This window comes from Ischnura elegans, chromosome X, assembly GCF_921293095.1.
Source record: "Ischnura elegans chromosome X, ioIscEleg1.1, whole genome shotgun sequence".
In the NCBI taxonomy this organism is placed as follows: Eukaryota; Metazoa; Arthropoda; class Insecta; order Odonata; family Coenagrionidae; genus Ischnura; species Ischnura elegans.
In genome coordinates this window covers 4198962-4224420 of record NC_060259.1, presented here as the reverse complement: position 1 = coordinate 4224420, position 25459 = coordinate 4198962, and the positions used below count along the sequence as shown (strand labels likewise).

The window sequence follows — 25459 nt, the reverse complement described above, 5'->3', positions numbered from 1 at the left end:
TCTTCTTTGGGGAGATCCTGACCAGCGTTCTTCATTTTTAAGTACATGGTTCTTCGTGACGTCAGACATTAACAGGCGTCATCATTGTGCCACCAAGGTTACGCATTAATTTTCTTTTGTTTTCTAGGTATTTCGTTATCTACATCTAGTTGAGTAACTCTCCGAAAAGCATTCCAAATGTCATTAACGTTATGGTTTACGCCAAAGGCTTTGAAGTTTTCACAATACTTAGCCAATTCTTGTCTTAAACCTTCGATATCTGCCATTAGGTATAAATACAATTTTCTTCCACTGGCTATCTTTTTAGCAGATTTTCTTTTAAGTTTACTTACACACTTACTTACAGCTTTATGACCACTAATGCCGTTTATGGTTGAAATATAAAGGACTCTTTCCGGTACATTCGTCGCTAAAAGATCTAGAATGTTATTTCGTCATATTAGTTTTTTTTTATGATTTGGTGCAAATAGTTTGACGTAACAGTATCGACCGGTAATTCGTATGATTCCTTATACTTTCCGCCACTTTGAATACTACAAGTCTTCCAATCTATCCAAGATACGTTGAAATTACCATATATATTTTAATATTACAATAATTATATTTCTTCATGAAATGCTTAGACTGTCTTTCTAACATACGAGTCGGGTGACCAGTAATATGCGCAATTAAAAATATTTTTCGACGAGCATCGAATAGAACACTAAACACTTTTTACGTCGTCATCTGGAACTATCTCAGCTCTGATTACAATCTCTTCTTTTTCATCATTAAATATACCTCCTCCTAACCTCTCCATTCGATCTTTTCCAGATGCTGACGCGAGTAAAACTTAGGAAATATCTCGGCACGTGCTATTTACCTTGAAAACCAATTCTCCGTTCCTATCTCTACATCAGCCTCGGTGCTCAATAATAAAAGCTGAAAATTAGCGATTTTGTTTTTGATGCTACGGCAATTGACGACTACGAAAGATAATGGTTTACCTTGACACAACTAACGCTTCTCTTGCTTAAAGTTACCAGACTTATTATTGGAAAATGGTCCGAGGCGCTGCTTTTTCTTTCAGATTATATATTCGGAATGAAATAAATTAATTTGTCGTGAGTTGGTGTAGCGATTAGGCGTCCATGGGGAAGCAACCCATACCACTGCACTGTTTCACAAACTTTTATTAGCCCTCGAAGCTAGTCGACAGCAAATAAAAGTTTGTGAAACAATACTGGCTGTTTTGCTTCACCATGAATATATTCGGATTTCTGGAGGAGCTTTTGTATTTGAAAACTTTTGGATCTACCTCTTCATTTATTAACACACTACGAGATCCACATTCTGGCCTACTGGCTACTCTAAAAAAATGACCTACAAAAATACTACCAGCCACACATTTAGTGGACTCGGCCGTGTATCAGACACCCAAACAGTTCAGATGGTTCTGGCACAATGGGATTGCCAATTTAAGGAACACGAAGGAGACTTCAATGTCCATGGAGGAACGACGCAGCCTCTGGTTTATGCCTTCCACTCGGCTCCAAATCAGGGAACATTGATCGATCCTCGGCACAAGACTAGAAATCGCAACCGCCATCGCGACCCTCTCGGCACAACCAGTTTCAGTTTCCCTTCGGATTTCTAATTCCCTGCAGGAATGTAGAATCTCCTCGGTCCATGGAGTCGTTAACGCCATGCGCCACGACCTACTAACTGGAGGACTTCTTGCCCCGTACCGCCACACCAACCGCCTGCGTCACCTGTACGACACCGCCACTTGGGATGTCTTAAGAATGTCCATCCAGAATGAATTTAATGTCCATCCTGCCAGAAATCTCGCCAAATGCTAACTTTTACTATTATTGTTAAGCGCGGGGAAATTTTCAATTGATACAAAGATATCAGGGGGTTCTTGAGTAATTCATTGTGTCCACATTTTCTTAGTTTACAAGGGCGAATTTAATGACTATTTGTAATTTTACACTGCCATTTGAATCGAAAAAGAGGTTTAAATTCGGAGATTCAACCTTAACTGCAAGCACTGCGATATTCTAAATACAAAGAATAATTCCTGACGGCGTGCTCCCAAAATCAATAGAATGGTCCATGTCGTCCCCGCACACACCCACGCGCAATTTACCGTCACGCGGGTTACAGTGTTTTGATATACATGGTCGCCTTTGCCGAGTAACGATAATGAGTAGGTACTGCAGTCGCAGCCCAAACCGTAAGAGCAAATGAGACTCTACAAATGTAACTATTTTGGCCGATCAAGTACTCCACTCGTCTATGCATACTACTGTTGCCTCCCCCTCTCATAATATTAAGGCCTGTTTACACGATACATTAACACGTACGAGTTAATGTCTGTTTGCATGAATGATTTTTGTCGACCGGAACGGAACATGTACGAATGTATGAACCAAATTAGTACAGGTTCTATTTTCTGTGAATGCATTTGCACAAGTTGGGTGGTTACACGGTGCATTTTCATGTTCATTCTCGCATTCATACATTTAGAGATTAACCCGTACGTGCTAATGTACAGTGTAAACAGGCCTTTAGATAATGAAAAATCACTACGCCCCGATTATTACTCATGCGAAATACGCCGGATAATTTTCTCTACTCTAATTACACGCTGCGAATAATAAGTAAAATGCATTTTTTGTTAATACAAAGTAATGGGTTTTAACATGTAATTTAACAAAAGTCATCCGATTCTGGTGTACGGACCTCGTGTGACGTTTGTAAAAAAATCCGAAAAGTGACTGCGACTATAATTGTAACTGTAACTTGAAACCGCTTCCAAATTGTTTAAAGTAACTGTAACTGATCCAGTTACAATATTTTGGCGCTTTACCAAAACAGGATGAGTTAGTTTCAAATAGAAAACTTAATGGGAGATCAAAAACGACTAGCGTGCGACTGCCGCAAATTGGAATTCTGGCATATAAACATAAAATACTACTTTTGAAAAATATTACGCCAGAGCACGCACACGGATCCATACCCAAATGATATCTGAATTCGTTCGAAAATATGTGGTACTGAATGTCTACAAAAATCGGGAAAAGGCACCGACAGGCTATACAGGATCACCGGTGCGATTCTAGGATACGACGCACCCTCGAAAACTGGGCCTGAGTAAATACAATTTTTTATGGGAGTTACGGAAAAAATAACAAATTACGATAACTGGGGAAACCACTTACTAGCCGATAGTTCCGCAGAAATGTCGAATTTTTTGGTATAGTTACGCAGAATTAAGGCCAAGGTTGAATCTCCAGTATAAGCTATAGAAACATCATTACACCAAATCACGACTCCAGGTGAAGCCGAGAACTCCATGTGCCAAATACAGTACAATCGTCGATGAATTTTTGATAGCATATGCAACACCATGGGTATTATTTTGAGCTGATGAGTTTTTGGTGGCTCTCCTCATTTAGCAAGGCAAAGAAAGTCTGTTTCTCCCGGGAAAAAATGGTAATAATTATTTTATAATATTCATAATTATTTATACAAGGTAAAAACTTACGTAAAGAAATGTGAGCTCCATCCTCTGGAGGATAATTCCTTTGCACCGAATTGATTACACACAAGGCCACAGACGTCAACTGCAGCTCTTGGACCTTCTGTAGGACATTCCTGTAAAATTAACACGGTTTATCGAACCCAATATATTGTATGCCAGTTAATAACGAAAATTGGAATCTATCATCAATCGCATACCTGTAGCACAAATGAAGGGAATTCTCAGCTGCCGTTTGGTATTTGATGTTATACTTTGGACCAACTGTATGGAGGATATACCTAGCGGGTAGATTATGCCCTTGAGTGACCACTACTTCACCCGTCCGGCAAACTGTACGGAAAAAATAAATCAGGCTCATTTTGGTATAGAAGTTATATAACTTATTGTATAAAGCTTCACGGACTATCATAAACAGCTTTCCAATGAAATGCAAACGCTCAGGCATACTAAGGTAAGTTATCTGCCATTTGATGAATTGGAAAAGCTCCGAATGGGTAGTTAAACCTATAATAATTAAGGCAACCATGAGGTCATTTTCACGCTTTTGACAATCGCTCACATTTTGAGAAATGCGTCCAAGCAACAAGATCGCATCGTCATCAACAGAACAGGCTCAAGTGCTGGCGTCATTTGCATCCAGAATCGGTTGGATTTCCCATAACGTTCGCAACATGATTGTGTCGTACATAAAAAATGATCTTAGCATCGAACCTTTTGGAAGCTATTGTGCACAAATTTGTTTGCTTGGCATGCAATAAGAGAGAGGGACAACGATAAACTTACCTTTAACATCACGGATAATTTCTTCTTGGAGACCAGGGCCTGCCCTAGCCATAATTCTATCACTAATCGGATTCCTCTCATTAATAGATTCATTGGTGGGGTTAACAATAGCGTCAACTTTTAAAGCCGAAATATCCCCAGACCTGTAAATAAAATAAAAAAGACTGGTTTATTTTCGATATGGTTTTATCGAAATGAAACGATACATACTGATAAAAATAAAAAAGTGTATTTTCAGAATCGAAATTTTAAGGAATGAGATGATGAGGAGTATGCAGGGCGAGGGGTTTCATTGGAGTAGACAACAACTCACCTCGCAAACGAACATTTGCCACGAGACATCAATTTCATTCTCTAATGCCAAAGTTCGTTGCATTGTCATGAAAAACCGGAAATAGACACACCATAGGCTAAAGACGCGAAATATAAGTGAAGAAATATGATACTTCGAAATGCTGAACTATCGAACGCGATGAAATGAATTCCTTGTTCTGTCTGTCAACGCTGCGTCACATAAAGGCAGGACTCAAGAGTGAATACTGAACAAAAGTTCAAAAGACGGACAATTTAACCCTCACCACTGATCATATTCACGTTCACGCAGCTACTAACAAGCGTAAATACCACTCATCATGCCATTTACGCTGCTAATGTGAAGACGGACCTGGTTCCGCTATCGTAAAGGAAAAAAAACTGCAAAATGCGGAGACTAAAAGACTATTAGCCTAATATCGCACGCGGAGGAGGTGGTATTGAGACTATTAAACAGAAAAATGGAGGCGAGGGCAAGCGAGTATTTGGGCGAAGATCCGCTTGGTTTCAGAAAAAGAACGTCCGCTGGAGATGGAATAGTGATATTGAGGTCCATCGTGGAGAGGAACCTGGAATATGACCAGGACGTGTAAAAGGGCGGATCGCAAAAATCGATTTTTTTCAAATCCATCTGGCCCAATGAAAAAAAGTTGTGGGACCGATCAAAAATAAGGCCTGAAAATTTTGAGACCTCTACGTGAACCTGTGACCCTCGCTCAAATGCAATTTAGGGGGGGGAGGGTCAAAATTCGAAAAATATAATATTTTATGGTCATTCCCAGTAGATTTAGCCGAGTAACTGTCCTCGTGGGACAAAAATTTCGTGCATTTAGACGTATCTGCCACCGTTTAGCCACAAAATGCTTAATTTGAGTCCGCGCCCGCGAAGAAAATATTCGAACGCCCACGCAGCGTCGCGGATACGAGAGCAGCAAGCCGATCCCGTCCCCTCCCCGCTCGCTTCTCCCCCTCCAACGCCTCGAATGTAGCAAAATTCATCCCGCGTGTGCTGCTAGGAGGGCGTTCATCTTTAATAATATAAATCCGAAGATGGTAGAAGGTAAAAAACGAATCGTAGTGAGACGACTTGTCCCTTATTTGGCGCCTCGTCGGCGTTAACCAAAACGATGTTACCAACTTTTAGAGAAGTGATGAAATATTTTTAGATCTGCGAACGCAGGAAAGGAGCCTAGGGTCTATGAAGACGCCTTTCGAGTGGCTATGAAGTTGTGCGAACTTAGGATATGCACTTCTATTCCGGTATTGTCCGACACCTATGACTAAATGGATTTAGGGTGAAGGCCGCTCGCGTCCCCTCCCCGCTCGCCTCTCCCACGCCCCAAATGCAACAAAATTCACACCAAGTGCGTCTTTCTTCGTTAGTCTTACTAATATTTGATGTTTCAGCATCGTCCGGTGAGGAACAATCACGAAAGAATTACTGAATTATCTGCTTTCCAGTCTGTATTTCTCATGTCAGAGTCATTCCTCGTCTTTCGCTGCTGTCAGCAAATTTTTGGTTAATTCTTTCGCGAATCTCTCGTCCGCATGTATAATAAAATGAATATTTAAATTCAAATTTGTTCATCAATAGATTTTTCATTTCCACAGCGCTAAGCTCAGATATAGCCGAAGGAACCGGAGTCTCTCTCCAATATATCATCAGCTGGTAGTCCTTTACGTCCATATTAAAATCCAGCAATTAAAAAAATCTCGGATTGGTCGCCAAATGCATCCTTGCAGCAACACAAATTGGGTCCCTAGATTACCCTCCCAATGTTTACGTCGCAAATCCAAGTCAACATAGTGCAATTAGCATATAGACCACTGTAAGGGACGAAATATGATTTGATGCTTTCCCGGCGAATGATGTGGGTAAACTCTTTTCGGGGCTCAACAAAATTTATCCCTTAGGATGAGCCCAGAGTCGGAGCTTGAAATGTTGGCCATTATGGAAAAATTAACCCGGCGGGAATCTCGAGAAGAGTTTACCCACACTGCAAGGGATGTTGGAATTATGCTTTTGGCAAAGGGATGATGCCTCCTTTTTGGGCGGTATTCGCTTGGTACCATCATAATCAAATCCTTTTTAATTTTGTGTATCTACTTTACACTCGGAAAGAAATCGATAATCGCAGATTTTATAACTTTTGCTAATCCTCCGACGGGGGAGGCAAACCTCCAAAAGTGGGACCCTGTTTCTTCAACTAACACCACACATTCCCCTCTAAACTTGTATTGATAAGTCCTCTTGCCTTTTTTCATCAGACAAGAGTATAGTCTTTCATTCCAATAAAATGGAGCCCTTTGATGACACCTCTCTTCTCTTATTCACAGTACTTAGCATATTTTTCTGTCTACGTAAGTGATTCTGGTACACTAGCTTTGATGCATCTTACGAAGTTATGACTTTTGCGTTAGCTAAAGTTGCGGGAACGATCATTGCTTTTGCTTGGTTCTTGCATAAACCTCTATCACAGTTGGTAGACGCTATTTCCCCGAAGAAGTTACAATTTGAGTTTATAGTCCTTAATGTTTATTTTATGAGGAAAGTAGAGATACAAATTGGCTAATTTCTCGCCAGTTTAATTTTCTTCGGATGAATTGATGAAGAAAATTTTTGATACTATTTCCCCGTACAAGAATTGACGATGATGACTCATCGCTCTCCGATGATTCCCTTTTTTCCCTCAGTTGTCGAGTTTCTTTAGGATTCAATCCAGCAGCCATCATCTGTCTTTTCGTCAGATTGTCTCTCAAAATACTTCCTCATTGGGGGAACCTTATGCTCCTCCTTGCACTTACACGCAAAAATATCGCATAATTTAAAATGTTCCTTTAAAATTGTTTGAGTTTTATACTTCAATAAAACCCTACTTTTGGCCTATTCTAATTTTTCGTAAGTTATAGTACTTCCTGTGGTACCGCTAAATCCATTTAGTCACATTCACAATGGAAAAGAAGCGCGTCACCACAGTTCGCACACCTTTATAGCCACTCGAGAGGCGTCTTCATAGACCGTAGGCTCCTTTCCTGCGTTCGCAGATCTAAAAATATTTCATCACTTCTCTAAAAGTTGGTAACATCGATTTGTTTAACGCCGACGAGGCGCCAAATAAGGGACAAGTCGTCTCACTACGATTCGTTTTTTACCTTCTACCATCTTCTGATTTATATTATCAAAGATGAACGCCCTCCTAGCAGCACGCGCGGGATGAATTTTGCTACATTCGAGGCGTTGGAGGGGGAGAAGCGAGCGTGGAGGGGACGGGATCGGCTTGCTGCTCTCGTATCCGCGACGCTGCGTGGGCGTTCGAATATTTTCTTCGCGGGCGCGGACTCAAATTAAGCATTTTGTGGCTAAACGGTGGCAGATACGTCAAAATGTACGAAATTTTTGCCCCACGACAACAGTCACTCGGCTAAATCTATGGGAAATGACCATAAAATGTTATATTTTTCGAATTTTGACCCTCCCCCCAAAATTGCATTTCAGCGAGGGTCACAGGTTCACGTAGAGGTCTCAAAATTTTCAGGCCTTATTTTTGATCGGTCCCACAACGTTTTTTCATTGGGCCAGATGGATTTGAAAAAAATCGATTTTTTCGAACCGCCCTAACGTGTATGCCGATTTCGAGGAGTTTGAAAAAGCATTTGATAGAGTGGACTGGGTAAAGCTGATGGATATCCTCAAGAAAATAGGTGTAAATTGGAGGGATAGGCGACTTATTCGTAACCTGTACATTAGGGTGGGCCGAAAAAAGTTTTTTTTCCTGATCAAATTTGCCCTGTGCGGGAAAGTTGTGAAATGATATAAGGATCTCGCACACAAAATTTTTTTCAAATCGGATAATATTAACCATTGCCGCCCGAGCTCTAAAGTTTAAAATTTTGCGAAAAATCAGGCTGATTTCAGAATCAAACGGCTATGAAGACGAATTTTATGAAAATATGGGATAATGGATAATATCAAAGAGTGGATACATGTTTATAGTTTACGAAAATGAAATTTGGAGTTTTTTGACAAAATCTATGGTTAAAAAAATGTCTATGAATTAACAGCAAAATTAGAGTATAGACCACCCGCACAACACAACTCATTTTTGCCTACATTTCTAAAACTCCAATTTGGGGGCTAAATTGCAGGTAAAATAATATTTATTTCGATTGATTTTCATTTATTATCAAATAAGTCATCATATGGTAGTAAATAATCCCACAAAAAGTAATAATAAGGTAAATTATTTAAAATTAACATGAATCGTAATGACGAATAACGTACCTGTGGAGCTATTTTCAACAAGAAATGCAGCCAAGGCTGAGAAAGAACAGAAACTGAAAACCAAGCATTTCACTAAGTAGCTCTCAGCTAGTTTCGTGAAGAAACTACCCAGAACTCACCACGAGGAAGAGGCTACCATCGAGTTCCACCCGTGTCCCCCCCAGCCAAACTTCCGAAGGACACGATTGTGAAAGCACATCAATTACTCTGAGAAAATTATTCTTTTCTATTATTATTTTTATTATTATTATTATCCGTCTCTTATGCACGATAATGCCCATCCATGCCTGCGTTCTATACTGCACACGGATTTTGATGCTAACATTATCATTTGTACCATCCTTTCAACTGCTAGTGCATGGCAGGGAAAAGGTACTTCTAATACAGATCTTTCCGTGACAAGGTCTTCCAAGTTTTTGTTTGTCATCCCAGCTACTATAGGTGGTTGATTTACCTCAATTGGTTCACAGTCAACCAAGTCGATATAAGTTTGAGCATCGAAGTTTAGAAAGATTTTGTGCTTTCCCGGCGAATGGACTGAGTGAAGAGTTCTACCGACGTTTCGATGTCGGACTCGGTCATCGAAACGTCGGCAGATTCCTGACCCGGTGGCGATCCCGAGAACTCTTCACTCCATCGAAGGTTAGCTTTGGAAAAGTCGAATTTCCTCAATTCCTCCTGCTGAGTTTCTCTCGATTTCAATGTATTTGTGATGGCCATTGCACGAATTTGTCTGCGTTCATCGGCTAACATTGCAAGCGGACTATTCTCTGGGTGAGCAAAATTACATTTCCCTGAATCATAGAGTAGCGGCGTAATTTGATGTCTCTATCTATATATTTCATAAGAAGAATCATGTTCATAATATACTTCGGGACTTCTGTTCAATATTTTCTGAATTTTATTGAGAACCGCATTGGAGCGTAAACTTCGATAACAAATTTTGCCAGGGTCATCAGTTCTTTGACGGTTCTGAACGATAGTTCAAAGCAATGAAGCAGGCAAACAAACCAATGCAAAGGTCTTCTTAGGGCCATTTCCATTCTCCTGATTACTCCAGCATGGCTTCCGGTGTTAACCTCAGTTCCATCGCACACAATTGCTGGGAGTCCATCGATAATGATCATTTCCTCCCCTAGAAAATTCGTTATGGAATCTTAGAGGCCAATAGCTTTGCTGACACATGGGGTGACATGCCATAAGTAGCATGAACCGGGCTCTTGAACGAGAGTTACATGCTCCTCACCTATTGTTTTTCACTTTGATTGACTATAAACGAAAGCAGAGTCTTTCCTCTCGTCGAAGTAAAGAGCTTGCAGTTTAACAGTTCCCACATTCCTCCGAAGAGACGTGCGCAATCTTTCTCTTTCCCTTCTAACTTTGTTTTTGTCAACAAAAAGTACATTGACTCCTTGAGTAACCAACCCGATATCTATTAGGTGCGCAGATGCAAGTGCTGCAGAGGTATGGTTTGACATGCAGAATTATTCACAGGATGATGCAGATCTTGGCAATTTCAAATTACTTAACTAACCTTTTTCCATGAAATCCTCTCCTTCACTTGCATCACATAACTCTCCGTTAAATTTAATTTCATCGCCCGAGTCTTCCGAACAGAAGTGTTATGACAAAATAGGGTGGAACATTCGGGTGTTCCTTTGTTCCTTCTAACCTGCAAAGCCTCGTCTTCCTATTTTTGGTCTCCTGCACATCGATGGCCCTACCTTCATTTTCCTGCCAATTCTCTGTCCTTAAGGAATTCCCATTCTAAACAAGGCATTTTCGAAAGAATATCACAAACAGAATCAGTCTCAATAAAGCATTTACATGCCGCAACATCAAAAAGCTGACGTGCGTGACGAAGAAAGTCTTGCTTTAGATCAATGAAAGCATTCTTGTTGACAGATGGAAGAATGTTGCGATTATTTCCATGATATTGAATAATTTGTCAAACAATTTGCCTATATCCAGCAACTGAGATAGAGGATCTATGCCAAATATCTTCAATGGCATAAGCCACTGTCTCCGCGATTCCCGACAGAGAAATAATGGTATTTTATCTTTCTTCTTCAATGTACCGAGAGTACAAAAACATTTTCATCATCTCTTCATAAGTGGGCAAATCATTACCCATGAAATTTTCGAGTGCAACAAATATCACGCACTTCACACCACACCTGGTACGCTTTCCCTCTATTCTAACCATTGCGTCAATCCTCCCGTAATCCTTTGGAAGGTTGGTTGAGGGACACGGGTGGAAGTCGATGGTAGCCTCTTTCTCGTGGTGAGTTCTGGGTAGTTCCTTCACGAAACTAGCAGAGAGCTACTTAGTGAAATGCTTGGTGCTCAAAAATATATCGACTTGGTTGACTGTGAACCAATTGAGGTTAATCAACCACCAATAGTAGCTGGGATGACAAACAAAAACTTGGAAGATCTTGTCACGGAAAGATCTGTATTGGAAGTACCTTTTCCCTGCCATGCACTAGCAGTTGAAAGGATGGTACAAATGATAATGTTAGCATCAAAATCCGTGTGCAGTATAGAACGCAGGCATGGATGGGCATTATCGTGCATAAGAGACGGATAATAATAATAAAAATAATAATAGAAAAGAATAATTTTCTCAGAGTACTTGATGTGCTTTCACAATCGTGTTCTTCGGAAGGTTGGCTGGGGGGGACACGGGTGGAACTCGATGGTAGCCTCTTCCTCGTGATGAGTTCTGGGTAGTTTCTTCACGAAACTAGCTGAGAGCTACTTAGTGAAATGCTTGGTTTTCAGTTTCTGTTCTTTCTCAGCCTTGGCTGCATTTCTTGTTGAAAATAGCTCCACAGGTACGTTATTCGTCATTACGATTCATGTTAATTTTAAATAATTTACCTTATTATTACTTTATTGTGGGATTATTTACTACCATATGATGACTTATTTGATAAGAAATGAAAATCAATCGGAATAAATATTATTTTACCTGCAATTTAGCCCCCAAATTGGAGTTTTAGAAATGTAGGCAAAAATGAGTTGTGTTGTGCGGGTGGTCTATACTCTAATTTTGCTGTTAATTCATAGACATTTTTTTAACCATAGATTTTGTCAAAAAACTCCAAATTTCATTTTCGTAAACTATAAACATGTATCCACTCTTTGATATTATCCATTATCCCATATTTTCATAAAATTCGTCTTCATAGCCGTTTGATTCTGAAATCAGCCTGATTTTTCGCAAAATTTTAAAGTTTAGAGCTCGGGCGGCAGTGGTTAATATTATCCGATTTGAAAAAAATTTTGTGTGCGAGATCCTTATATCATTTCACAACTTTCCCGCACAGGGCAAATTTGATCAGGAAAAAAAACCTTTTTACAGCCCAACCTACTGTACATGGCCCAGACTGCACGAGTGAGGGTAGCGGACGGAAAATCTGGGTGGGCAAGCATTGCCTGAGGATGTATGATCTTACTTGTAGTATGTAGTAGGTTTTCCCGGCGTATCAGTTGCAGAAAAGTTTCTCGGGTTTTCCACCGGTTGATGTCTTCCATGTCTCCCAACGTTTCGATCCGCGACTTGCTGATCATCCTCAGGGGATCTTCCGAATGCCGTTCTTCGAAATTTTTTCAGTATCTATACACACCAATCAGGTGTAACCTGATTGGTTCAGGCGTGTTGTGGTTTTCCCGCCATTTTTGTTGTATATAATGGACTTCAATATTGGTTTCCAAACATTGCTGATTTGGAAGCCCGTGTCCCTGTTGAAGTTGTTGCGGTTGATGCGGATCTGAATGGCTTCCTTGACAAGGCGGTCCTAGTAGCCATGTGCCCGGCATAGCAGTTTCGTCTCCTTCCATTGTATGGCATGGTCCTCACTGATGCTATGCTCCGCCGCTGCAGACTTTTCCGGTTGGGCCAGCCGTAAGTACCTCTGATGTTCCTTCGTCCTAGTTTCAATTGTCCGACTGGTCTCTCCAATATATGTCTTCCCGCACTCGCATGGAATTTCGTAAACTCCTGGCGTCTTCAGTCCGAGGGGATCCTTCACTCTCACTAGTTGATCCCCGAGCTTTGGAGGTGGTAAATGGATTGTCTTAATATAATATCTGCCTAGGATGCGTTGTATCTTTCCAGATATTGTGGAGACATAGGGAAGGAAAGCTTTTGCGGTCGGTTCTTATTTCGGCTCCTTTGTGTCGCCAATGGGCTTGTTAAAGGTCCTTTTCAGGGCCATAGAAACCTGATGTTTGCTACAGCCATTTTTCCGAAATGTCATCTTCAGGTGCTTTATCTCATACTGGATGCTCTCGTTATCGGGGATGTTCTTAGCTCTGTGGAATAGAGTAGACAACACAGCTTCCTTCTGTGATGGATGGTGATGACTCCGATTGTTGAGATATAGGTTGGTGTGAGTCGCTTTCCTGTACATGCTGTGTCCCAGGCTTCCATCTTTCTTTTCCCGGATTAAAATGTCGAGGAACGGGAGTTGGCCATTTACACTTCTTCCATGGTAAATTTTATGTTGGGATGTTGACTATTCATGTGGGCGAAGAACCGGTCCAGGGCGTCTTTTCCGTGTGGCCAGATCAGAAATGTGTCGTCCACATATCTAAAAAAGCATTTGGGTTGCAGTGGAGCTGTGTTCAGAGCCTGCTTTTCGAAGTTTTCCATGTAAAAGTTCGCAATCGCTGGGGATAGCGGCGAACCCATGGCTACATCCTCTGTTTGCTCGTAAAATTGTCCATCGAAGGAGGAATAGGTCGAAGTCAGCACATGATGGAAGAGCTTGACCGTGTCAGAGTCGAATATTTCTGCTAATAGCCGCATTGTGTCAGCCAATGGTACACAGGTAAACAGTGACACCACGTCCAGACTGAAAAGGATGTCAGCCGTGTCCACTCGAATCTCTTTGGTGGTCTTGGCGAATTCCATTGAGCTAATCCAACTATTTGGGCAGCACATTAAAAGGAAACAGTCACGGTGATTGATTTTTTCCCATGTAATTTTCGCACAGTCCTCCAGGTTGGGGTTTGGGCGCTAGGCCGACAACCTGCCTCGTGAAAACACCTTGTTACGATCCGCCAAAAAGTTGACTCGGAACAGGACTGGATTTCACGGAAAAAGGACCGGCTTAGTACGAAGGAATTATGATTTGGAATATGGAACATTCGAAGCTTAGCTGTACCTGTGGTATTGCATATTCTATCAAAGGCACTTGAGGAGGAAAACATGGATATTGTAACTCTTCAAAAAACAAGGTCGCCCCTGGCTGGAAAAGTTCATACCAAAGAGTATGTGATATACTATAGCGACAGTGATAATAATAAATATTATGGGGGAACCGGATTTGCGGTGAGAAGAAAGTCGAGTACATCAGTACTGTGTTTCAATCCCTGTAATGATAGATTATGTAGCATAAGAATTAAAGGAATACTTAGCCATATATCATTAATTAGTACATATGCCCCTACTGAGGATGCAGAGGAAGATAAAAAAGATAGATTTTATGAACTTATTGAAGAAATAACAAATGGCCTACCCCAATATGATCTAAGACTCATTTTAGGTTATGCAAACACTATAGTAGGGGAGGAAGAGATGTAGATGGCTGTTGCTGACAAAGAAAGCCTCCATGAAATAAGTAACGTAATGGAATCATGCTTTTAAGTTTTAGTGATTCCCTTGAATTTAAAAGTTATGAGTACAGTGTATCCTCATAAGAGAATCCACAAAGAAACCTGAACCTCACCAAATGGTAATGTAAAACACCAAATAGACCACAGACACAAGAATAGCATCCTTCATGTGCATAACTTGAGAGGAGCCAAGTGTGGATCGGGCCATAATCTAGTTCTTGTGAAAATATTTCAAGGACTAGCGGTTGAGAGGAAGAAGAAAGAATCAACACCCTCAGATCAACTTGAAGTAGAGAAGCTAAAAAAAAAGCAACAGAAGATTTTAGATTAAAACTCAAAATTAAATTTGAAATACTTGCGGAACTGGAAGAAGGTAACACTACAACAACAATTGATAACATGTGGACCATTATAAAAAAGAAAAAGGACGTAGAAAAGGTAAAAAATGGTTTGAAGAAGAGTGTGAGATAAAAGTAGAAGAGAGAAAATCTTCAAAGATGAGATGGCTCCGAGAGTAGTCTGAGGCCAAACGGAAACAAAAAATGATACTAATAAACTACTTAGAAAGAAAAAAAGACTTTATATAAATAGTGCACTAGAAAAGTCAAAAGTCGAAAATGTGCAAAATTTCAACGAATTTTATAACACTGTAAATATCTTCAAAAAAGGGTTCAAACCATGTTCATTTAGAGTTAAATAGGATGGAAAAGTTGTTACATATAAGGCTGTGGTTTTGGAGGAAATATTTTCATTAATTAATGAATTCAAAAAGGACTTGGAGGAAATATTTTAATGAATCACTTAATGCCGGAGATAAATGCTTGGACAATTCAGAAGAGATATCCAGAAGTATTATCCACAATGTACAGCCAAAAGCAGAAGAACCAAGCTTAGAGGAAATGGAAAATGCAATTAAAAATCTGAAAAATAATAAACCCCCAGGAATAGATGTTATGAAGGCAGAAATAATTAAGGCAGGGGGTAATGATCTGGCAATACAAATACGTATGCTGATGTAAAAAATCTGAAAAGAGGAAAACATTCTCAAGGATTGTAAAGAGGCAATTATTGTCCCTCTACACAAAAAAGGTGACAAACAAGAGCCAACAAACTATAGAGGAATATCTCTTTTAAACACCGCTTACACATTTTTTTCTAAAATTGTGCTAAATAGATAAGAAATGCATGAAAATGAGATTGAGGAACATTACAATTGAGGATCACAATTTTGAAAGAGTAAATGAACTTCAATACCTTGGTGTCATAATCAGCTCAAACAACAGTGAATCCTATGAGATACAAAACAGAAGAAATTCAGCCAGTAGAAGAAGTATGTATGCCCTGAACAAACTGCTAACATAAAAAATTTTATCCATCAAAACCAAACTTAGAATTTATAAAACCATAATAAGATCTATCCTTCTATATGGAGCTGACTCATGAGTTATCGACAAAAGAACGGAAAATAAATTCATTGACTTTGAAAACGAAGTGCTAACAAAATTTTTTGGACCAACAAGAGAGAATGAAAGCTGGAGAAGAAAACACAACATGGAAATCAGGGACCTTTTCGACTCGCCAGACGTCAGTGGCCTCACCGACTCTATGGGGCCTGAGGGGCCCCGAGCCCCCTCAAAAATTCGTTATGGATGTGAGGAAAAAATGTGTCAGGCTTTTCGATTTTCCCCGGAGTGTCGAGATGTCGAGATTCGAGTTACCAGGGTTCTAATGTTGATCATATGACTCTTCTAAAATGATTAAAAAACTTAAAACTCACTACTTATACAATTTCCCGGGGCAAGATCCCCGGTTTGGGCCCCCCCAATATTTTTTGTAAGTCGGCACCCCTGCCAGACGTAATTGAAGTAGTGGAAGTTAAGAGCTGCACATTGCGATGGGCAGGGCACATGATACGAAGAGAGCTAGAGGCTTTAGTAAAACAAGTCTAGGCAGAAAACCCGGATGGAAGATGACCTCCAGGAAGACCGAGAAAATGATGGCAGGATGAGGTGCTGATTGACTTGGGGAAAATGGGAGTCAGCGAGACGGGTGCAGAAGTGAGAAAGAGTTGGAGGCAGACAGTTGGCGAGGCTAAACACCATTTAGGGAATAAATGGCCATGGGAATAACCTAATTTTAGCACAATTTGTGCGTTGCGGGTAACTCCGTAAAGTTATCACCGTGGCTATTTCTGGTATACTTAAATTCGGATACAGCAGTAAGGACATCATAAAGAGAATTGCGTTAGAAAAGGAGTCCCTCATGAACAGGAACGATCCGACGCAAGAGTTTGAAGAAAAGGGCTGTGAAGAGCGTGATCTGGAGTGCAGCGCTTCGCACACAGCGGAAACGTGGACACATAGGACGAAAAGGAGGACGAGAGAAGACTGGAGTCGTTCGAGATGTGAGTGTGACGAAGAATGGAGAAAGTGAAGTGACGGACAGGAAGAGGAACGACGAAGTGGTTGACATGGTGGGTGAGGAGAGGCAGCCTCTAAATAAGATACGGAGGAGACAGAAGGCATGGGTGGAGAGTGTACTTACATAAGAGGGGAAGGGATGTTGAAAACGGTGTTGGATGGTAGAATGCGATGGTTAACAAGTGATGGTTAACGAGCGAGAGGAAGGAAAAGAATACCGCAATTAAGATCTATCAAATGTTGGGAAATAAAAATTAGTCCTTCAACAACTATTCGCATAAATTTGTAAAACTATCCGACAAATAAAAATAGTTTCAGTGGTGCTAAAATTTATTCTGTGCCATAATGGGTACTTTCTCAATCCCTCTGAGACTCAATCCCTCTCAGACTTAATCCCTCTCAGACTTCATCACGAGGAGACGATTCGCGAGCTCCTGAGTACCAATCTCGCGAAGCGCCAGAGTACGTCGTGCCTGCCTGATCCACGCGTGCCGCTGATCCTCGCGTCTTGTGAAATGCTCACAATTTATAGTGAATTCACCAACGGTGTCGGCCTTTTTACGCCATGTGTGAACTTCAATTACTTTCCGCCACCACCTAGCCAATTGTAAGGTGAAACGTCAGCGTGAAACCTGTTTCCCCTCCTCTGCCTTCACCTCCCCTCTCACGCCTGCTTCGAGCGCGGCCGCTATCCTGTAAGCCGCCTGGCTCGCGCTCTCTGCTACTGACCACGGACAAGGAAAGAACTCTCGTGCCCGGCATCTTCCCAACGGCAAGAGTACATTAACCTCAGGCAATTTAGTATTCTATGTATTGTGCTCCTAAAGCTTACCTTGGTTATTAAATGTATTAATACTGTTGGAAATCAACCATATTGTTTGTTATTTGTTTCACTCCTTACCACCTATTTCGCGTCAATTCATTCTCGCGACGTGTGTGCGTTGCAATTCATGAATTAATATTGATCGTCAAAAGAGAAAAGACACATCATCCACTAATATTAAGGAAAATGGGGATAGATCCGAACGATAAATCAATTCAGTGAGAATCACTAACGATATCACTCATTCATTTCTTCAGAAACGGTAAAATTCTAAACCGTTGTTGATTAGGTGGATGAGAAATTCTAAGGTATTAATATCGATCATTCTCCCTATATTATACCAGCAAAATAATAGTTCACAATGATGACGGTGCTTCACGGTGATTTGTGACGTCGACCGAGGCAATCTGCAAATCGTCACGATAAAAAAATAAAAACGAATTATATCTTGAGTCATCGCAGAGGTCACCGTGGTAATTTCGTTAATTATTTCTTCTTAAACACAATGCGTTGGGAAGTTTCCATCAAAGACATTTGAAATTCATTCCGAATTCAAAATGGACGCGAGAGCTCAGTCCCTTGGTGGCGTCACTTTCTGTAGTTTCCACAAAATTGGGACATGGCGGTGCATGCACGTGGCCAAGGTGGGGGCATCAGGAAAACGTTTGGAGAGGGGATGAAAAAACTGTGGAGGACTGAAAAAACAAAAAGGTGGTATTGGATAAGAATTGCGGTGTTTGATGGGGAAAGAAGTATTGGGTGAGATTGGACCGCCGGATCGTGACTGGGCATATTGACGCAGAAGACGAAAATGGACGGAAATTGCCGGAGTAAGCGTAATCGCAAGGCTCTGGCAGGAAATACCTCACGGCTAACTACCATATCCAAGGAGAGACGTTAGCCACGACACAAAATAATAACGAAACAAGCAGACAAAAACTGACAAGTTCATTACCATCACTTGCTAACACGACTTGTGTTTTAATCGAGCGTAAAGACCTGATGCATTATTTTTGCTGTTTTTTACTGGAATTTTTAAAATTATTTTTCAACGTCATTCTATGACAGCTAATCGATTGAGTTAATGTTGTCAGCGACGGAGTCTGGTGGAGGGAGGCGAGCGAGATAAAGGGCAATGCATACATGAAATGCCATGAGAACAAATTGCAAAGAAAACCCTCGACATGCATGCGCACTCCAAAGTAACGCCCCCAAACAGTTTTCAGCCTCGGTTGTAGACTCCGCGTTGTTGGTCGTGTGTGCGTAGGGCGAGGTGTGGAAGAGGGCGACACCTTGCTACTCACCACAGGGCGACTTTCATGTTGAGGTCGGGTCGGCAGTGGAAGGGCGCCGAGGAGTGGTCGCGGCTCCCACGCATGCGATGCGCCTCGCCGCCATCGTAGTCGTGGAGAGCGTGGGGCGTTCGCCGATCGCCTCGCAGCGTGGCGTGGTCGAGGCCTTCCGTGGGGCCGTGTTCCGCCTCCGCCCACGTCTTCAGCTTGGCCGACTCGACTGGGACGTCAGCCACCACGCCCAGCGGGTCCATCGCCTCCTGCACCCTCATGGCTCGCCCTGAACGATGAAGAGGTTCATTAAACTTAGAAAATTACGCTTATGTTTTGACAACCAATTTGTTTCTCACTTTTTTCCCCAGAAATTAAAAGGCAGCCAAAGATACTTTCGGCAAAATATCTCTTTTAATTTATCGTTTCTGTCAGACCTGGAAATGTAGTGGGGTTTTAGAATGGTATTCTCCGTATCGCTCTTAAATAAATCAATTCTCAATCGCTCAACCAATCTAACAATAACCCTACCGTGAAGCTTCCGAATCTCTAGCGGATCCCAGCTCAATTCGCTTCATATCTGTGTAACGCATTCATGTACGGCCGCAGCTGTTTTTGACGAATCGCGCAGCTTTCCTTTGCATTTCATTACGTTCACCGATCAAGTCTTTCTACACCAGGTCCCATTTGATCGCTTAATACTTATGGTGAGGCTGGACGAGCACGAAATAGCAACTCTCATTTACTTTCTCGTCCGTAAATCTTCCCACAATCCTCGCTGCTCCAGAGCTCTGCCACAAATATCCCGAATGTGTGTTCCCCAAAATAGTTTCGACTTCACCATAACTTCTAACACGTTACCATACTCGAACCATACATACTCTAGGGTGTTTGGCAGGAGGTGATCAATCACCAGCATGCAGCATGCAATTGGACTCCCACATGCACACCACACCGTCCAAGAAACGTCCCGTATAATAACAAACTATACTACTATATGCTGTGAGAAATAGAATATAGAATAGAAATTCAGAAACATGCATTAAGTTTTACATAGGTTAGTAGGCTACACTACAAGTCATGCAATCTATTTACGAGTTCTATTGCTGCCGTTATAATCTCTTATTGATCGTGGAAAAAATGACATTCGGAATCTATCTGTTCTGCAATCTATCTCTCTTATTTTATTTATATGATCTGATCTTCCGTAGTACGTTGGCGTCCGCAAGATATGGTTAACTTCGTCAGAAAAGACACTGCTCTTGAATTTATCTAAAAGGTTTAGTCTATTTTTCAATCTAAGGTCCGACAGAGATTCCCATCCGAGTTTATCTAAGAGGTCAGTTACACTAACAAGACTATCGTAACGACCTTTCACATACCTGGCAGCTCTTCTCTGCACGCGTTCTAACTCTGTTATTAAGCCTTTTTCATGAGGGTCATAAACACTGGCAGCGTATTCCAAATGTGGTCTAACGAGGGAAAAGTAGCTAGTTTCTCTCACTTTGTCGTCGCACTTTCCTAATATTCTTTTCACAAAACCCATTTTACGATTAGCTTGACCGGTTATTTATCGAATGTGTTTATTCCACGATAGATCATTATTGAGTCTAACCCCAAGATATTTCACGGATTCAGCTGCCTTTAACTGGGTGCCCCGAATGATACAGTTACGCTGTAGGGAGTTATTCTTCTTCCAGAAATTCATTACGACGCATTTTTCCAAATTTAATTCTAACTGCCAAGCATCGCACCAAGCTTAGATAGCAGCAAGGTCATTCGTTAGTTCATCTATATCTTTGCTGGAACGGATTTCTCTGTAAACTACAGCGTCGTCTGCAAATAATCGTAACTTACTGCGTACTACTTCGCCAATGTCGTTTATATAAAGATGGAATAGGAGTGGGCCTATGACACTACCCTAAGGAACGCCAGAAGTGACTCTAACCTCATTGGAGACTGCACCGTCTAATACTACTCTTTGGACGCGGTCGCTCAAAAATTCTCTAATCCAGGAAATGACATCTTCGTCTAGACCATAAGATTTCAGTTTTATTATTGACTTTCCGTGGGGTACTTTATCAAATGCCTTTTTGAAATCAAGAAAAATCGCGTCCACTGGAATGTTGTCTTCCCCGGAGACTAAAATATCGTGGGCGAAACTTAACTTCTCGGAACACATTAATTTAATCAAGAGCAAAGCTTTGCCACTTCTACTTCTCCTCTACTGCTACACAGAAATAGCCGATCCCACAGCTCTAAATTCATATTTCTCGGCATTTATCCTTCCAGTCACCGGATATTGCTCTCCCATATGGTCCATCGCAGCCCCCTCTAACCTCACCTCTCTTGACAGTATAACCAGCTTCTTCGCCAGAATCGTAAGACGCAGAGTTCCCCACTTGTGTGACATGTCCACCAGCCATCTTCCATATTAATGACTGATCTCCCCCAACAAAGGATTAAAACAGACTTAAAACTTATTCACAATATTCTAAATTCACACATTCATTGTCCTGATTTAATCTCATCCATTAATTTCAGAGTGCCTTGCCGACCCACTCGTACACATTCCTTACTCCATACGCCTATCCCTCGTTAAGCGCTCACTCCAACACCGCCTTTGCTCCTTGCTCAATTCATTACCAGATAATACTGACCCGTTTTTCCTGCCCTTAACCTCATTTATCAAACTCGCCATGTTCCATTCCTCGGCTAATAAATAAACCTCCCTCTCCGCCTCCCTTTCCTCGTGCCTTCTCTTTTGTTCTTTACTATCTTATGCCACTGCTCTCTGTTCAGATTTTTTATGTTAAAATTTTATGTTTGTTACTGCGTCACTATAAATTGGCAGAAATGCTGTATGTGAGCAACTCCTTAAATAAAAAAATAAATAAATTTGTACGTTTGAGATGCATTTATTCTTGTACAAACGGCCGTGCACTCATTGATGATATACATTGAATGTTTTTTACACTTCCTATATTTATTTTCATTGGTGTATGCGTTATGAGTATGGAAAATCATAACTAGCAACGTCAGTACTATACACATTTATATTCTAAAAGCAGAAATACACCTCAATGTCGGAGTAGAAACGAAAAATTTTACAATGCAGAAATGAATCGTAAAGAAAATAACGTTAAGGTAAATGTGTGAATGACACACATTAGTTATAATAATAATAATATCGTTTATTTTCGTAGGCACTGGGGCCCATGAGAAAATATAAATACAGCTTTCTACATTTCACATTGAGATAGATAAATAAAAGACAAAAAGTAAATAAATAAATAAACAAATAAATAATTGCACTTACATATAACAATAATAGTTATGTTACAAATACCTACGTGCGAGCAATAAGTAACATATGTTTGCACTCCTAAAATGTTATACAGGAAACAACAAGCTACCTCGCCACATTTAAAGTTTTCAAACATTGACAGCGTAAAAGTGCGGAAACATAGGGCATATAGTTTACTAGAGGTGGTTAATTTAAAAAACAAAGCATAACTAACCTAACTTGTTTTACTTATTCATTGCTGATAATATCACAAATAACACTACAACGCACACAACATTTCACTTTACATTTCACGAGCCGTCTCTATGATACTTATAATCAGTACATTCCGAATCAACTGATTCCAAGAAAAACTTGGCTCATAATTAATTTAAAACACTATAACGTAACACTAATAAAGCATGATAATCAGTTTTCCAATCACTGTGCACACACTAAAAGAATTTGCACTTCTTGAAGTTCGAAAGGATTCTTCACATTTCACTTCCCACTCGTCACTTACGAGTTAGAATCAGTTCAAGTTATTTCACATTACAATTACGTAGACAATGAAATGAATACGCTGAAAAAAATTACTAAATCAGTTACTGTAACATCAACAAACTTCCAATCTTACAATCACTCGTACCGATGATGAAATGCGTGAAATGTAAACACTGGTGATAGCTCACGATGAAGTGACCAGAATAAATAATAAAATCTAATAGAACTTGTAAGCGTACAAACGAATGAAAATTAATGCGCGTTCGCTGTATTCCTAAAGAACAACTACTTCAAATATGGAACATATCCCCTTCGTAACTGTTAGATACCTTTGATGGACATGTATACGATTGATTAAACCAGTATGGAAGTAATAAATAATTTTACCGAAGCTCATACACTCACGAATCACTTCACTTGACGCTTCACCCAGTACATCATCATCTAAAATCATAATCAATTCTCTTAGGGGCGCACTGAATGCACAAATTGTGTTCAGTTACACTGGAGGCACACGTTCACTGCACGTCGTAGCTTCCTCGCAGCTACACAAAACTTTCAATTCCTGTCAACAATTACACTACGTACGTTGCCTGCCTTACTTGAAGAATGGATTCTCGTATTCCATTTTGGCAAAAATGCGTAAACAATCTATAACAGTATACAAATACAACCGAAGTTCGATCATCCAAAACGGTCCGCCATATTTAGTAGCTCCCTTAGACAAGGCCGTAGGGCGACTAAGCGCCGGCTACTAAGATAGTAGCATACTAAGCTTAGTAGCCCTTACTAACGATCTATGAATACCATTGTGCTAATATGCTACTACTTAGAACGCTACTTAGGTGTTAGTAGCTTACTAAGGAAACTATGAATACGGCCGAGAGAATTTAGCAAGGAGACGTATTTTTCTGCTGATTCGGGAGCATAGGTCATTTATGTATATAACGAACAAAAGGGGGCCGATTACGCTTCCTTGTAGGACAATACTACCTACCTACCGCCCAATATCGATACTTCCGATACTATCTTCAGTTTGTGAAAGGATTATTCTCAACAGGCTCTACTACTTCACTTCTCCTTTTTTATCAAATAATCAGCATGGTTTCCTTCCGGGACGCTCCTGCCTGACCAACTTAGCTCTTTTTCAGCATCATGCAGTCGTTTCCATCTCCAATAAAGCTCAACTTGACGCAATATTCTTAGATTTCTCGAAAGCTTTCGACTCTCTTGACCACTCTCTTCTCCTTCACAAACTCTCTCATCGCTTTAACCTGCATGGAAATTTTCTAAACCTAGTGGACTCTTTCCTCAACAATAGATGCCAGCGTGTAATACTTCCTGGCTGCTCATCCCAATGGTCACCCACAACATCCGGAGTACCTCAGGGAAGTGTTCTTGGACCATATTTATTTAATCTTTTCATTGACGATCTGGCCTCCCTTGTACATCCCTCTCAAGCCCATACCCTTTTTTACGCAGATGACTGCAAAATTTTTAAGCAAATTAACAATATCGCAGACTGCCATTACCTACAGGATGCATTGAACAAGGTTTCAGAGTGGTGCAACACCTGGAATCTCCGCCTAAACGCTAATAAATGCAACATAATTTCCATTTCGCTAAAAAAAGTCCCCTTATGGTTTCAGGTACAGTTTAAACTCCCTTCCCCTCAGACGAGTCTCCACCATCAAAGACTTAGGTGTCTTAATGGATCAAAAATTAAATTACTGTGAGAATATTACAAAAATTAAAAACAAAGCTATGTCTCTCCTTGGCCTCCTCTACCGCTTCTCAGAAATTGCAGACCCGATAGCATTACGTGCATATTTTTCAACTATTGTCATTCCCGTTATAATGTATTGCTCCCCCATTTGGACAATCTCAGCCCCATCCAATGTTTTGACTCTTAAAAGTGTGACAAATTTTTTCACTAATATAGTTAAGTGCAGAGCCCCTCATCTTCGTAATATGTCCGCTGATTCTGTTTTGCACACTCTCTCTATATCTAATATTCCAAATTTAATCCTAAAATCTGATTTAAAACTAATACATAGCATTCTAAACTCTTCCATAGACTGTCCCGATCCCGTCTCCAATCTAAACTTTAAAGTTCCATGCAGACCCACTCGAACGCATTCGCTCCTCCATGTGCCCATTCCCGGATTATCACTAACCAAACGTTCCATCCTCTCCCGCCTCTCTTCCCTCACAAATTCTCTTCCAGATCACATTGACCCGTTCTCCTTTCCAAACCACTCCTTTACAAACCGCGCTCTTTCCTACCTCAATGTAAGCTCTTAAGGTCAAAGAGCTTACCTCAATGTATTGTTATTTATTTAAATTAATTATGTTTGATTGTGTTTGTGCTTTTATGTTTGTTATACTGTCATCATCATCATTAGTCAACAATCCTAAGATTGGTTTGACGCAGCTCTCCATTTCTCTCTCCTATCCGCTAATCTCTTCATAGCTACATATTTATTCTCTTTTACATTCTTTATAACCTGTCCGATATAACTCATTCGGGGCCGTCCCTTGCCCGTTTTTCCCTTCCACTTGTCCTTCAACGATTATCTTCATCAGACCATCGTGCCTCAAAATGTGACCAA

General features: G+C 40.7%; 1 protein-coding gene across 6 annotated transcripts in view; it reads right to left on the bottom strand.

The window, feature by feature from the left end:
• LOC124171680 (protein GDAP2 homolog) overlaps positions 1-25459 on the bottom strand; it is a 424204-nt gene that overhangs the window by 45760 nt on the left and 352985 nt on the right. For all 6 annotated transcript variants that reach the window (XM_046550918.1, XM_046550917.1, XM_046550914.1 and 3 more), the window contains 4 exons: positions 19079-19346; positions 4313-4455; positions 3727-3859; positions 3533-3642 (listed from right to left, as the gene is read on the bottom strand). In XM_046550918.1, coding sequence (XP_046406874.1) covers positions 3533-3642; positions 3727-3859; positions 4313-4455; positions 19079-19338 — 646 coding nt within the window. In that variant the 5' untranslated portion in view covers positions 19339-19346. The remainder of the gene's footprint in view (positions 1-3532; positions 3643-3726; positions 3860-4312; positions 4456-19078; positions 19347-25459) is intronic.